This window comes from Strigops habroptila, chromosome 11 (genome assembly GCF_004027225.2).
Source record: "Strigops habroptila isolate Jane chromosome 11, bStrHab1.2.pri, whole genome shotgun sequence".
NCBI lineage: Eukaryota > Metazoa > Chordata > Aves > Psittaciformes > Psittacidae > Strigops > Strigops habroptila.
In genome coordinates this window covers 9,937,509-9,953,962 of record NC_046360.1, presented here as the reverse complement: position 1 = coordinate 9,953,962, position 16,454 = coordinate 9,937,509, and the positions used below count along the sequence as shown (strand labels likewise).

General features: G+C 44.1%; 1 protein-coding gene across 1 annotated transcript; it reads right to left on the bottom strand.

The window, feature by feature from the left end:
* Positions 1-203: 203 nt before the first annotated feature.
* SLC2A11 (solute carrier family 2 member 11) lies at positions 204-9,112 on the bottom strand. The gene is given in 11 exon segments (XM_030501458.1): positions 204-404; positions 871-998; positions 1,925-2,000; positions 2,127-2,228; positions 2,457-2,485; positions 3,380-3,528; positions 3,706-3,835; positions 4,490-4,614; positions 5,751-5,908; positions 6,481-6,579; positions 9,092-9,112. Coding segments are annotated over 11 exon segments (1,218 nt in total).
* Positions 9,113-16,454: the final 7,342 nt, after the last annotated feature.

Below are 16,454 nucleotides of genomic sequence, written 5' to 3'. Positions count from 1 at the left end.
ATTTCTAAAATATATATGTGCTACTTAGCACTAAAACCTGAAAACAGACTATTAAACTTCTGTTGTGATTTATCAGTTCAAGTATATCTTTTCAAGGTGAACCTAAGAACCTACTGTCCCTAGCTCTACCTCTCTCTTTGCGTCCCTGCAAGAGAACACAGCCACTGCTGAATTTCCCCCAGATATCATCCTCCTTTCTTCTGCTACAACACAGTGGATTTGATCTCTTCAGGGCCTTTGTAAAAACCTTCATGGGTCTGAGCTTTGAAGTTCCATTTCTTGAACTCCTCCAAGATTTCCAGGAAGGATTTTCCCTTTGTCTCAGGAAGGAAAAACTCAACGTAGAGTGCAATGCAGATGCAGACCACAAGGAGTGGGGCGTAGCAGAAATGTGCTAGACTTTTCTGAGGAGGAGGAAAAAACCAAGACAGTGTTGGTGACATTCTGTATGGCGACAAATAGGTCACTAATCCCTGTTTCTGCATGGACTAACTTCAGCCAGGGAGTATTTCTTTGCACCCTGGTGATGGGCTCACATTCCTGGATGCAACAGCTCCCCAGCATAGTTTGGAAGATTTGACATAGCAAGAAGAGTATCTCAAAATGTCTTTTCCCATCTTTCTCTCTCTATATAATTGTGTAGAATGGGTATCCACACTAGGAAATAAGATAGGATTGGATATGGTGGAGTTCTGGTTCCTTTCGTTTCAGGAATCACCTTAGGGAATGGTGCCAGGGTCCATATCTTGCTGCATGTGCACAGCATGTGATATTACAGGCTCCGTCTCTTTTCCTGGTCACTATCAGAGCCTCTTTCTTGTACAGAACACTAAAGAGCTGCAGGTAATTTCTTTGCCTTGGGGAACCCACCACAAAGAATGGAAAGGCTGTTCCAACCAGAAATAGGTTGAACCAGAGCGGAGAGCCACAGGTCATGTAAGCAGCTGGCCAGGACATTCGATCAAACACCTCTATGGGCAAAACTCCTGTTACACCAGCTGGAAAAAGAAATGGCAGGAAAGTTAATAATACTGTTGACATTATATTAAAAGCAAGAGAACACATACTAACAAACAAACCCAACATGAAGTATCTGTGAACAGTAGATTATTATTCAGCAAATTATTCTCACTAGTCATCAATGCCAGAACAAGTGGTAATAGAGATTAACAACAGTAGGGAAGTTTTAGGTTAAATATTAAGGACTGGCTACTTACTCAAACTCTCTCATGTTAAAATGAACTGCTGGGAATCCACATTATTCTCACCAGGACCCAGCTGTGAGAATGGCTTATAATTAATTTAATCCTATGGTACTCTAGGGACTTGGACGAGAAATTATTGCCAATTCATGTGGCATGTGACACTGGAAGCTTGGTTCTTTTCTAACCTGCCTTCCTTCAAACACATGTAAGTGAACAGAGTCTCACATCTACTCACACACTGCACACATGCAGCCTGTGTAGTGCCCCTCCAACCATAGAAGCTAATGGATTCTGCCAAGAAAATGCATGTTAGTAAGCTAAAAAATAGATGTGGAAATAGTGCTTCCAGCTATCTGCAAGTAAATAATCAGCTGACATAGCTGTCAATCTCTAAAGTGAAGCATTAGAAATGCTGGTCTCCAGTTCTAACGGATCGGACAGCAAATCAAAACCTTGTTGTCCGTTTAAGACAAGAATCACCTCCAAGAGCCATCACAAGATGGCTGTAAGGAGAAACGACTCAGAGAACAGCAGTCCCTGCACAACACTGACTTACCAGAGGCACGCAAGCCCCCATGGAACAGCTGAAACCTGCTGGCAGAAATTGCCTCATTCCTTTGAGTGTGCTGTGGCTAAAGAGGGTCTGAGAGTTTCCATGAGCTGCTTGCACACATCTCCAAGCCCCTGCAGTACCCAGAAGATTCAGCGAAAGCACCGACCTGGTCTAGTTCCAAAGCTCAGGATATAGTCGAAAATGCAGGCCATGCTGAGATAAGGCATCCAGCTAATCTGAATCTACAGCCACAGAGACCAACGTAAAACCAGTGAGGGCACTTACACTTATTTGCCACCACTGAACACTGCAGTCACATAAAAGGCAAAGCCCAACTCTATTCCACTTAATTAAGTAAAGTTTGTTACCTGCTGGCTCAGAGCAACCATGAAGATAATGGCCCATCCTGCCATGAAGATATATTCCCCCAGGAGCAGTGGCCTCTGACCAGCATAGTCTATAATCATGTTCTGCACAAAGTAACACAGTGAAATAAAGCAAAATATTTAACTTGTCTCTATATTTTCTACCTGCTCCCTCTTCCCATTTCAATACCCCACGCCTAGTTCACTCTACAACTACTTTTAAGGATGTTGTCCTTAAAAAGGACATAGTTAAATAGAAGAAGAGTCAAAGGAAAGAGTCTGCTGGCAGGAGTCAGGCAAGAAGGGTGTTCAGGGGAGATGAGAATGTCCCACCTGCAGCCTAAGCTCTTCCACTATCCATACTATCAAGAAGCAAGAGAGTTATGTTTTATAGAGATTTCAGACAGTGCTTAACTTGTTTGGACATGAGTGGCAGTGCAGAACTTGCAGTGTAAGGTGTTCTTAGTACACAGCACATCTTTCCCAGAAACTGATTTTAGCTGCTCTGTATAAGGGGACTTGCATGCTATGAACCTAAGGAAGCCCCTTAATATGAGTTGGCTTCAGATTTGGTCATGAGCTCTTCAACCAGCATTTATTTCATTTCATAGTTACAAAACATATTCACCATTGTGAACACAAGTCCCACCTGTTGACCCTACCATTGAGACAAAAAAGTCTTTTGTAGGAAGATGCCTTTCAGTTACCTCAATAGATCAACATTATTTAACATTAAAGAATGTTCTTTAGCTTGGAAGGAGGAAGTGATCATATTTGGAACTTCATATGACATTTCCTACATGTAAAAGTTGTGGCACCATTCTCATCACATTGTGGACTAAAATAGGATGCAAAAAAGCGTACATTCATCTGCATTCAGAATTACTGTGTTTTTTCATACAAGTGCATACCCACCCAGCACCTGGGCACTGTGTAAGGGTGCAGCAGATAAAGCAATTACAAACACTGATGGCACTACATATTTTCTACAGATCACATATGGTTCTCTGGTTTAGAAAAACCTTATCCATGGACTAGTGACATAGCCATGGTATTGGGCTTAAAGCGTTTATGTTAATCTAAGAAGGCTGGCAGAGCCACCAAACAGAATATTTGAGTTGGAAAGACATCTGCATTTCAGTTTGCTTTGGGCTGACAGCGCTGGGCCATATGTTAATGGGTGCAATCACCATTAATCTGTCCAGTCAGTAGGTCTCACGTGCTCAGTGACAGGCTAACAGTCACCCTAAACTCACCAGAGATGCAGGATTCTTTATCTCCACGGTCAATCAAGAGATATCTGGGACTTTCAGGGAGCCAAGGGAGAGCCGTGAGCTGGATCAGGGCAGGCACCACGTTACTAGCTAAAAGGAATGGCCAGCTCTCCTCCCCTCCTAGCAGCTCCCTAGAGAAAAAACAACCGTCATTGGCACAGTACATTGCACAGCCTGGCAAGAGCCCAGCATCCTCTGCTGTATGTGGGCACTGGAAAGGAAAGAAAAGAGAAGGGTGGTAAAGAAAAAAAGAAAGAAAAAGAAGAAAGTTTTAATAAGTATAAAGTGGGCTGCTTGTTCTGCATTACCTGAGTCCAACAACCTGCCCCAGCACCAACCCCAGGGCTGTAAACGATGCAGAGGTCAAGGCCACAGCTCCTCTGAGCTGCTTTGGGGCACTTTCTGCCAGATACATGTGCTGAATGTTCATGCTGACACCTGGGCAAGGCAGACAAAAGCTGACCTCAGCTTCAGACAGAAGAGATGAGGACAAATGCAGTCAGCCACCTCCTGAGGTTGCCAACTGGACTCCGGTTGCAGGCCATGTAATGACTGATCTACCTGTGCTTATTATTTACCCAAACCTTCAACTTCACTCTTATGCATTGTATTTCTTTGTGCATACAAATACTCACATGTGGATTATACAAAGCCCCTACCTGTGTATTCTTTAAAACAAAAGTCTTTAGAAGCAAAATATAAAATCTGTATATACAACTTCCTCATAGAATCATAGAATCACAGGATGGTTTGGGTTGGAAAGGACCTTAAGGTAATCCAGTTCCAACCTCCTGCCATAGCCAGGGACACCTCACACTAGACTGTGTCTCCCAGAGCTCTGTCCAACCTGGCCTTGAACACTGCCAGGGATGAAGCATTCACCACTTCTTTGGCCAAGCTGTTCCAGGGCCTCACTATCCTCACATAAAGAACTTCTTCCTTATATCTAGCCCATTCATGTACATGTTTGTGGTCAGACTAGAGGATTAATTGCTTTATTGTCTTGGATCACTCCTATTTAAAAATCTACTTCTAATTGATGCTCATGATCATGTTTCTCCTGTTATGTTTCTCATACCTATGTTGCCATACCTGCATTCACACCCATAAAAAATCTGCTGAGCATAATCATTTCAAAGGATTTTGCCATTCAGCTGAATCCTGACAAGACTGCGGCTGTGATCACAAAGACGTTGTTCAGCAGCAGGGACATCTTCCTTCAGAGAGAAAAGACACAGTCGTGAGCACATGTGTGTCAGGTTTAGTTACCAGAGAAAACATTTCACATGGCAGATCCAACCTTCCACACCTGAAAGCTCAGAGTGGGCTGCTCAGCTCCACCACAGAACATCTTGGTTACCCAAAGCCCTGTATGCGGATGGCAGATCAGCAGTTTTGGTGTCTTGTTATGATAACAGGGATCAGCGCTGGCAGGTAACCTGTATGGCTGATACAATTAGGGTCATCTCCAACCTCCAGCATCACCACAGGGTGTCCCTATGGAGCTGGTTCTAGATATGCAGAAGGCACCCTGAGGTTCTCACCCAGATTCATGGCTCTTGCGCTCACACAGTTTCCCATGTGAAGGGAGAGGAGTATTCCTTCAATAAATTGTGTGTGTTTTGGTCTGAAAATGCTAATTTGTTGAAATAGGCGCTTTTCTTGTAACTGTACAATCCTTATGAAAAGTTTTCATGTGTCCCAGGAAGAATTTCTGTCCAAAACCAGGAAAACCAGGAAAAAAAGGATATCTCTACTGACCCATACTAGCCAGTAATGCTCTCTAGTCTGAACTCACTGCCTTACCTACTCTCCAGAAGTCAGGGTTTTTTTCTCTTATTAATGATTTTTCAGCCAAAAAGGTAGATACACAGCCTGTGAGACACAAGGATGTGGGATGCGACACCTTCTCTTCGCAAGCACTGTTTTTCCTGTGTCATTCCTAACAGTTCCCACAGTTCATAGTTTTGAAGAAAAACCCTTGGTCTGTTCTGCCATGATTTCCTATTTAAAAGGATGGCAGAAAACTGGGCACAAAAATGATGGCAATTATGCAGGTGGTTGTTGTGATATGGTTGAGCTGAAATCCTTGTAGCACTTCAGCTGGGCCAGAATATGATAAGAAGGTAATGTGGGGAACAGAAATGTTCCCGATTGGCTTTTGAGACATGAAATACCACCATATCAGGTAGTTTGTCCCTGACAGCTCAGAATGCTAATGGCAGACTGCTCTGTGATAGAAAACACATTCTCATGATTTTTAACTATGGTGAGTACTGTGCTGTAGGGCTCATCATTCCTCTTGGACTCATGGAAGCTGCAAAGCTTAAGTTAAAACCCAGCATCCTCTTACCTTCCCAACATGATGGCCATCTGACCAGCAGTAACAGCCCCAATGAGTCCTCCCAGGGGATATGCAGAGACAGTGAAAGACCACAGCAGCAGCACGTTTCTCTCCAGGGGAACACCCCTGCACCTCAGCCAGGTTTTGTTCATGAGCATCTGGATGTACTGAGAGGGAAGGACAGTGCTGCATGACCATGACAGAGAGATGAAGGACACTGAGACATGTAAAGTCTTCCTTATTAATATATGTGTTTATTTAGTGTTCATGCCTACAAACCTGTGGTTGAAAATAGCCTCCTGTTCTTACATGTGTTTTTAACAGAGGGTTAGGAGTGTGAAACTGTAGCTGCTGAAAAGTTGCACTTGGCTTGTAACTGTATGTAGCTATCCTGGATAGTTTAAAAACGTATTTCATGGGTCCAAGGTTGAATTTAAGGGCAAAAGGCAATGTCAAAGGATGCAGGTTGAAAAATTTTAGAATTAGATTTGCTAAAGCAGTTGAAACAAGGCTTTTGAAGAAATTCTTGTAACACTTGGTCCTGCTTAAGGGTGGCTTTTGACAGCAAAGTCCTGTACCCCAGATGTGAATTGTAGAGAGGGAACTACACATCCTTTCCTTCTCACCCTCAGTATTAGCAGACTGAATGTTTTCAGTGGCAGGCTGCTGTTTAGAGCCAGACTGAGGACACGAAGAAGTGTCTGTCTCAGGAAGAGGCTCTCAAAGTAGCAGTACTTACCGAAGCTGGAGCATTGATGATGGAGAGGTTGTAACCATATTGGAAAGTGCCTCCAATCCCAGCAGTACATATTGTCAGGATCAGGATCTTGCTCTGAAGCTGAAAAAGATGGGTGGAAAATGGATGGCTTCCTTGCATAGAATAAAAATGGCTCAATAGATATTTGGTCCATTCACTCTTTGAGTGGTGTGAAGATTAGGAGAGACTATGAATGTGGTTGTAAAAGGAGAGGTGCCGAGGACAGAAGAACAAACAAACAGATTTTTTAAGTATCTACCTCTACTGCAAAGTAGTATAAATAATTCATTGTAATTCACAAAGTTGGGACTGCTTTGGGGCAAAGGCTTGCAAGTGTCTTTGGTTTAATTTTTAACATGTATGCTGACAAAAAGTCAATGCAAAACCAGTAAATACTGGTAGAGACTGGTGTTCAGTTAATTCAGTTCATTACAAAACCCTGTACTTGCATGATTATTTAGGAAGCATTGCCAAAGTTTAATGACTTCTACCTCATTTCTAGCTAATCTCTATTGGATGGAGCTTCTCTGAGGCATGGGGGATTTTCTCATGGCCATTTATATCCAGTACATTTCTGATTAAGTGGCATGGTATTTCTTTGTGCCTTTTCATGGTAATGGCACATACGTTAGTTTAAAATGAAGTTTTAAATGTGCTGCTTTACAATGTCTCCCTGCTGAACTCTCTCATTACACAGTTGTTCCTACATGTTCTTGTGTTTTGCAGTCTGTAATTGCATATTCAGCCAGAATATTTTCTACATCTTCAGTATTATGATATAGGTGAAATATGTGGCTGACAGTGGGTCCTATGCCATGTTCTGGTCTCCTTGAGGACATTTATTCATCAGTATTGCCCACTGCTTATATTGCCTTCTAACACTGCTGCTACACCTTTGGACACACAGGCAGGTCAACGGGTCTGCTTCACGCAGCATCCTGAGATCAGGGTGTTGATATAAAAGTGAGGTCTCCTGATGTGTTGAAGGGTGTAGAAGAAGGTGTCCTGACTGACACCGTATGGTAACAGAGAGCTCCCTAGCAGGCTTGCAAGCAAAAAGCATGCAGCTTTTTTTCCCCTTGCAGTAGAATGCCCTGAATGTTATAATAGAAATGGGTGTCCTGCATCAGAGCAACTAGAGAGTGAGGGACGCTAGATAGAAACTGCCTAAACAGTTTTGGTGACCTTTCCTCCTCCTGTCATGTTTTGTAAGACTCAAGTCATTCTTGCCACTATTGCCTGGACGCTTTCCTGCGTGACTCTGCCTTCAAATTGACTTACAGCCTTCTGCAGAGGAGCACAGCTGAGTGCCAGCAGCCTCACATCTCCATGTTCAACTCACCATCAGTGAACACCCTTTCTTTGTTGCAGCCACACCACCCTGTTGGTTGGTGTCTCTGTGTCACCTCCCTCCTTGTCAGTTCACACCTATTTTATGCCTGTTCCTTTGGTTTCTTCCTCTGTATGTGAGATCCTCTGACTGGCAAGCTGTGCCCGGCAGTGTCCTTGGGCTGGGAACACTGTCCCATGTCTCAAGACCACTCTGAGCTTGCTGGGCACCCCTGGCCTTTAATCTGACACCTCCTGCGCTATGTTCTGTGTGGCCCAGGGCCAGGGTGGCCTTTGCCAGCCTCCTGCTTGCAAGTCCCTCCCAGTGGAACAAGTCTGCGGTGACCTGAAGGGACCATGCTCAGGCTTGGCAGTTCTCCAGATAGTGCAGGGCACCTCAGGCTTGATTATGTTTTGCTACCTGAATATAACCCTGAGAAGAACTTAGATGACTCAAAGCCGGGACCTTTTTCTGCTCTACCTGCTCATTTTCTTCTTAAAGGGCCACCTACCAAAGAACAGCAAAGTTTCACCTACTCCCACAATAGCTCTAAACTCACAAATTCATATAATCTTAGGCTTTTCCTTTCCTCAAAGCCTTATCTATAAATAACTTCCACACCAGCCTGAGGCAGGACGTTCTCCCAGGACAGAAATAAAGTCAGACTGTTCCAACCCTGCAGCAAGAAGAGGCCAAGCTCTCTTTTGTCCCAATTAGAAGCAGGTACGTGTTGCTTGCACTTTGCTTGGCTTACAGCACTTCTCTTTCTTGTTACTGAGACCTGAGCTAAGGATTGTGCACCTGATATCTCTGCTCTTCCCAGTTATTCTAGTTCTCCAAGTGAGAGAGATTTCCTCTCTCTACAGTAGCACATTTCTTATTTAATCACAATGCCTGGGAATGTGACACTCCTCCTGCTTATTTCCCTGCTTTCATTACAGACCCTATCAGGTCCTGTGTGACAGACCTAAAGGAAAACCATTTGCTTCTCCCTTCAGGAGCCACCAAACAGTTCTGTGCTCCGAGCTGAGCTGTATTTACAGGGTGACCTTCCCCAACCTTCCCTAACACCCAGCTTCTGCACTATCATCCCAGTCACAGAGGTGGTGTGAAGCTGCCAGGAGAGCCATTAGTCTGTCAGCTTCATCCCAAGGACTGTGATGAGTTAGACAAACAATTCTACAAGAACTACAGAGCCTTATAAAAATTCAAATTAAAATCCCTGATCTTTCAACAATAACTGTAAAATAGATGTGTTTTCACTAGTCTCTGCAGCTTGTTCATCCTCTTTGTTAGGTTTTCCTCTGTCTGCCAAAGCCTCTGGTACTCTCAGCAGTACTGTAAAGGATTATTTATATCTCCAGCATAGGAAAGCATATTTAGTCAGCCATTACATTAGGGTAAGACACTTGACTTGGCGGGTGTTTTGCCAGCTGATTTACATTCTCAAAATGGGGCTGCATGTTCATTAGCAAGACAGTTCAATTCATTTTGTTGACAAATATGACGGTTTGGAGACATGATTCTGCAAGATCCAGAGCTGCCCAAATCCTCCTGAAGGCCAATATGGTTTACAGCATAAATTCCCCCTCAAAGCATCTGGCAGAGTTGCCCAGTAGCACTTGTCTGATTAAGTGTGATCAAAGCAGAAGTAAATACAGCTTTCTTTTCCGACCATATTTGTTCTGGAACCCAATCTAGGACCTGAAAGAAAAACCAGACTATTTCCCTTGGTCCTGTCAGTGACAGGAATGAATGAACCCCAAACCTTTCAAACCCCTTGTTATGCCAAGCCCATTCACTATACTCCTGTCTATGTCCTGGTGACATACAGGCAATCCAGCTGTTGCTGACAAGAGACTGTACACTGATGTACAGGCAGCTGCAGTGCTGTTCCCTCTCCATAGCTGCTGAGGGAAGAATGAGTATCTGATGAAAATGTTCTCAGCTTGTTTTGAGTTGTCAGATGCTCTCACACAGCATTATACTGCTGTTCTTTAAGCCTTGTTCTCCCTACAGCCCCAGAGGGTGGAAAGAAGAGCCCTTCTGAGGGCAAGAGACTGATTATACCAAGGACTATATATAACCGGTTCTGTGCTTGGGAGGTATTGATCAAGGAATCAGCTGAGCTTCACCATAGTTGTTCACAAAGGCATGGTGGAGGAGCCATCCTGCTATGTATTTATGTCGCACCCTGGGAGCACAAAACTGAAACTCAGTTCTTTTTTAATATTGTGTTAAAAATGGAATAATTTTACACAGTAGAAGCCACTCCTCTACCCCTGAGAGGATCCAGCTAAATTATAATGAGTCAAAAAGGTTTCACCCCACTGTAATAGCAGCTTCTTTGGTGACCTTTTGTCATTATCTTTTGGCTTATCTTTTACTAGTGTGTGAATTTCATACTCTTCCCTGGTTAACAACCCATCATCTAACCAGGACAGAGTAGCTGACAGACCTTGTAATGGGTTTGGCTCCTTTAATAGCTGCTCATTGCTCCAGAAATGGTTCCCTTTTCCATGTAAGCTACAGAGGACAGCAAGGCAGCAGAAACAGCAATGACAGGTTTGCTTCTTTCTGTAGAATAGAAAGGCACTCCCTGGCAGTGGGAAACGGTGTATCCCCATGAATCCTAGAGATGGGATCTGCTGGAGACAGAGGCATATTGCATTGCCAGCAACAACAGCAAAGCTGCTGCTTCACAAAATACCTGGCCTTTGGACTCATCATGGTATTTTAACATTCTTTCATCCTGCAGAGTGCAGTTTGTGAGGGGCCTGACAGATTTCCAACTATTTAAAATAGGGTTGTTTGTTTGTTTTCTAAATGCCTCTTTGTCCCTACTCGGGTTTTACTACACTTGAACAGAAACATAAACCCATTCTGCATCACAGAATCTTACAGATATCTCAGCAGGGATGTGGTGCTGCATCAGCTGCAGCCACTAAGTGGCAGGAGAAGTACAAAATTTCCTGTATTAGGCTCTGACTCCAACATGCCAGCAGTTTGCTGCCTGTGCTATCTGGCAGGGATCAGAGGATTACTTTTAGCAGGGATCAGAGGATTACTTTTAGCAGCTTTCCAAATGATAACTGTACGTAACTGTGCAATTTAACAGCCGCTGACGCACTGTTTGGGCAGCATGTATCAACAACAGTAATACATTGAAAAAGGACAGCTCTAGTTTCTTTCTGCTGCCTATTCTGAAAGAGACCAGGTTTGGATAGATGTCTTCCAGGAGTAAAACCGTATCTTCTGAATTAGGCAAGAGCTTTCTCGGTTTTCTTAGCATCTTATAAGCAGGCACTGCCTAGTGTGGGTCTTTGTCCCCTCAGGTGATGGCATACAGAAGTTTTAGCCGGTGGCTACCAGGTGGAGTGCCCCTGGTTGTGCTAGTCACTGAGCTGTGTCATGGGAGCCTTTGAGATAGATGGGGATTGTTCCATTTCTAGCTCCTTAGACAGAGGCCAACATGTCAAAGCATGTATCTAGTTGGATAACAGGCTAGGGAATGCAGCTCACGCCTGAGACTGAGTACCATGAATCTGCTCCATCTGTCTCATTTCTGTTGCAGGCAAACATAAAAATATATCTTTCTGCAGTGACCTGGTCAAGAACTGCCTGCTTAGACCATTGCATTGTCTTATTTTTCCCAGGTAAATATGTGCACACTCTTCTATTTAACAGATGAAGGCAGTATTCATCACAGCCCAAAGGTAATCCTGGAGGCTTTGGACACCGATGCACAAGGGCAGGTGCAGTCAGGGGATGTGTTTGCATCTCCTGTTGGACCTCCCAATGGGCTTGCCTCAAGCTTCTCCATATTTCACCTCCACCTTCCCTGAACTGTACAGAGCTACGTTCTCTCTCTTCAAAACCCATTCCCAGTGCTTTTATGTGGGGGTTAAACCAGAGAGCTTGCAATCTGTGCAATGAAGTAAAGCAACTGCCTGTGGCAGTCTCAGGTCAGAGAAGGGAAATAGCAGGTGAGCTTACGACAGCAACGAGAGATGAGTGAAGTCCTGCAGGGAGGTAGTGAGAAGCCTTGGACTGTGGCACAGGCTGCTCACAAGGCTCTCTCTTCCAGAAGGGGCACAAATTGGCTGTTGCTGTGACTACATCTGTGTGTGCAGGGGAGGTCCAGGAAGTTCCTGGAGTTGTCCTCTGTCTTTTCTACTAACAGCTGCCTTGATGAGGAGTGGATGGATGGATGTTTTTCTCCTACATAGCATCTATATGACTGGAGCTTTTGTGCTGACAGGTGTTCACAGTGGTTGTGTTTCTAACTGATTTCCTGCTGCAACTTAAAACAACAGCATTCCCAGTGTTTGGCCTTAGGGTGAGCTCTCACAGTTTCAGAGTGGCAGTTGGTGTAGATGAGAAATCTCCAGTCTCAAGGTCTGTCACCAGGGTATAACCACTGCACTGCAGTTACTCAAACTCCTGGCTTTGGAAACCTTCACATAAACACAGCAGGTTTCCAGCACCACTGTGAGGACCTACCATCCTCTTCCCTTGAATACTTTTTCACTGAACTCAAGTCTGTCATAATCAAGGTGGAATATGATGCCATGAGCATGGAGAGTAGTTATTTGGAGAATGTGATGGCGGTCTCTGCCTGTAATTATCTGACTGCAGTAATAAATAATAATACTACCATTAGGAAGGACCGTCGACGCATGGGCTTTGATGTGCCATGCACTGAGAGGTTCCTATGTTTTAGAGTGTTTTTATCCCAGGATTGTCTGGACCAACTGTAATTACACTGCAAAAGGAGAAGAGACTTGGATCTACAGGATGAATTCTCCCTACAAATGCTATACTGTCAATCACAGAAGAGATTTGGAGCTGTTCCCTGGCTGGTTGTTGGCTATCTCCCAAGCTCTAGTCTGGCTATTTCTGTAAACCCTTCTCTCTTTCCTGTAAGGACCATCTCAGTGAAATATGAAATACCTCTGTCTGCTTGTCCTGACTCTTGCAGGATTCACTCAGAATATGGAAGACAAATAGCACCATCTACAAACAAGCAACTTTCTCAAGAAACATCCAGCAGGTCTGCTGTTTTTATGGTGAAAGCAATGTTTATGGAACTTAGCTGTTAAAAGGGATTTTCTTTGTAGGAAAGGAATGACGGGCTGTGACACCATTATTCTCAGTTCCAGCAATTCACTAATGGTCTTTAGAAAAAAACCCACAATTTATCTAAGTTCAAGACACTGTATAAGAACTTCAGGAAATGGGTTTCATTGCAGAAGTTTCTCAGGGCAGGGACCCAATGCTGACAGAGCTTCTGCTACCACACAGACTCACTGGATGCCTTCCAGACCAGAGGAGATACATGGGAGCTGAGTCCTCTGAGGACACAAAGACAGATACAGCCTAGGGAACTAGCTGCTTTTCCTTGCCAGGATTTTTGGATGTCAGAAGAACAGCTCTATGTTCTGTGCATTGGATCAGTAGCCTGCATTTTCATCCTCCTGATAAGCAGTAGAGCTGCTCCGGAAAAACTGAATACTAAAGATAATTGAAATACAGTTTTCTCCCTTTTCTCAGTCCATCGTGAACTGTAGGTCATGCTGTGGCTGAACAATTCCCTTTCCTCCCCTCTTTATATCAGACATTGATGCAGGCAGTTAGTTGAAACTGGGTGACCTGAAGGCCAGAGAGCACACAGTGCTTAGCTGAACAAAATCTCTGTTCCTGCATGCAAGAGAAGAGTATTTAGACTCTGCCAGATGGCCATAAATGTCACTGAATGTTCCTGTCAGAGAAGAGGAAAATATGTGCAGCAGTGTCAGTGTCAGACTCATCCTGATTTCTTATTTAATGCTCACTTCAGATAGAGCTTTCAGTTAGACCTGTCCCCCGGCCTATTGAGAGGCACCTGGACACAGAGTCCTGCCTCTGGTGAAAACCAAAGTACAAATACCATTTCTGACTCCTTGTAGGGGCCTTCAAGAGCTGAGAGCATGCCCAGTTGTATGTGCTGCTGTTGTGAGCTGAACATAGACCTCTTTTTATAAGAAACAAGCATTGTTTCTCGGTTCTCTTATTGATTTGGCCACAGCACTTATGAAATGGATGTTACAAAATGAAGGCCCTTGAAGGATATTCCCCACTGGCAGCTGTGGGAGGTGACCTATGGTGCAAAGGGCAGATCACAAGGCAGAAGAATTTAACAAGAATGATTAAGCACTGGGAAAAAAAAAACAACTGTGCAAAGAGACAGACGTTTTCTTGCTTGATGTCTTCAACTCATGATCAGAAGCTGTTTTGGAAGAGGTGCTTTATTTGGATATGTGATCAGGCTCTGCTCAAGGAGATTTAGGCAAGATCTTCTTATGATATGCCAGATGCCAAGCTATATTTTTGAACTAAAAAACATAGGAAATAAAAATAACATAAACTTTGATTTACAGCAAACCCTGTACAAACCACATGTCCTTGAAGGAATAAGCTCTAAATGCTATCTTTAGTTTCTTACTAACAAACAAACGAATAACCCCCCCATCCAATTCTGTATGATTCACTTTCTCCTGACTTCAGCCATCACACTGTAGAGGTAACTGATCTGAGACAGGAAAGCCTTCAATGAAGGAGAAAGAATTTTTATATGGCCATTAAACATTGCAAAGTAAACATTTCAAGTTATGATTACACAGCTTATTTATGCACAACAGGCTCATGGAGCCTTGTTTCCAAAGCTGGAGCAGAAACTCTTAGCAACTACTCTGAGGTGGATCTGGAGCTTTTGGCACCTGCTGTCCATGCCACCAAGGACTGAGTCGAAGAGCTGAAAGAACCTTCCACGAAGGTCCCTCTGGCTGTTAGGGCTCACTTGTAGGGAAGCTCAGTGATGCTCTTTCTGAATCTGTTCCTAGACCCAGTTTACCAGGCATGCAGCAACGTCTTCTACACCAGAGCTAACTGGGGTCTCAGGAGTGGCATGGTGTGGGGAGCACTAGGGTGGGTGAGACCTCGTACAGAACTCGCATAGTTTCATACCCTGGTGCAGGGAGTCTGTCAGAGTGGGCAGGGGCCGAGGGGGTGTCTTTGTTTTCAAATGAATAGAAGAATTGGGGCTCTACTGTGGGGATATGGGGTATTGCTCTAGCCAAGGTGGCCAGGAATAAACTGTTTCCATGGAGTGTCCTATAGCTCAGTTGGAGGAGGTGCCAGATGTGACTTGTCACAGTAGGCAGGACACATTCGCAAAAGGTCATCAAACAAAAAGACAAAGGTGTTAAAGAGCAGAGAGCACATGTCACCGGTCAGACGCTCATCAAGCACGTGGCTGGGGCTGGTTTCCTGCCCCACCGGCTACTGCCGGAGCGCACACCCCTAGGGAGGGCGCCAGTGCTTGTTAAGGTCTGTGCTGCCAGGGCTCAGCTCCTTTAATCCTGCGACTCCGGAGAGTGCTGCGATGGGCAAAATGGGAGCTGCTGCCTTCAAACAAAGCATCTGTTTGTTCTTGAAACAATCAGTGACAGCAGTTAGATCTTGAACTCGTTACCGAGCCCAAAAGAATTACAATAAAAACAAGTTCCAGATGGACTCAAAAGGAGTTGTTTTTGTCTTTACTAAATTAGAATGGATTCCATGTCTTCAAGTTCCTCTGGCATTTATGGACAGGAAACACGAATTACACACAATAATTCACTACAAACAAAAGAGATGAATGCTGCAACAGCCCATTTATCTTTGCTCATGTGCCTTCTTGAGGTTTATGTGCTGGTTAACTTGTGGGGAGAGTTAATAGCTTTCTTCTTTGTTTTCTAACTCCTTGCTATTTTGGTTTGCAGAAACTGAGACAGGAAGATGTTGAGTTTCTGCTAAGCTTACCTTCAACTCCAGGCAAACACATGCATGTTCCTTAATATCACCCCAGAAACAGAGAAAACAAAACAGAGGTAATAGGATAGTCTAGTAGCAGTCACTGTCTATGTGCAAAAAAGCCATTCCTTTTCAGGAAATAAATACCTTTTTAAATCAAAGGCCAAATGAATGCACAGTGGTGAGTATGCAACACACTCTAGTTCTTCTTCTCCAGGCATATTTTCTTGTGAGTTGGTTTGTGGATTGTAAATGTTTACAGTACAACAGGTTACTATCACTAAGCCTGCAGATGAAGAATGGGTAAATACTGTCTGGAAAAGAGAGTTGCCTCTGGTGCCACTGTGTTTCAGCTCTTCCTGTGAGTGACCTGAGCTAAGGGTAAAGATGGAAGTACTTCTATTTGTCCCTCGGTCAGCTCCAAGAGCCTGCAGACAGACACCTTTTCCAAAAGCCACTCAAAATGGCCTGAAGTCTGGGCATCAGGCCTGTTTTAAGGAAACTGAGTTTTTGATGTCTTGGATTTTGAAGCTGATGCTGCACGTTGACATGAATTCAACTGCTTCCAAAAGGAAGGGGAACCCAGGAGACGGCAGGCAGCAGCAGTACATCAGCCCTGCTCAGACTTGAGCTCACAGTTGCCTTGGGGCCCTGGGCAGGGCAATAGCACAAGGAGGAAATCAGCAAAGAGACTTCTGAGTGGTGTTTTTGTTCTGGCAGTCCCTCATTCCTCCTTGCAGCTGAGACAAAGAAATTGGGTTTGTTTTTTTGGGGGGCTTTTAATTAGCTTCCA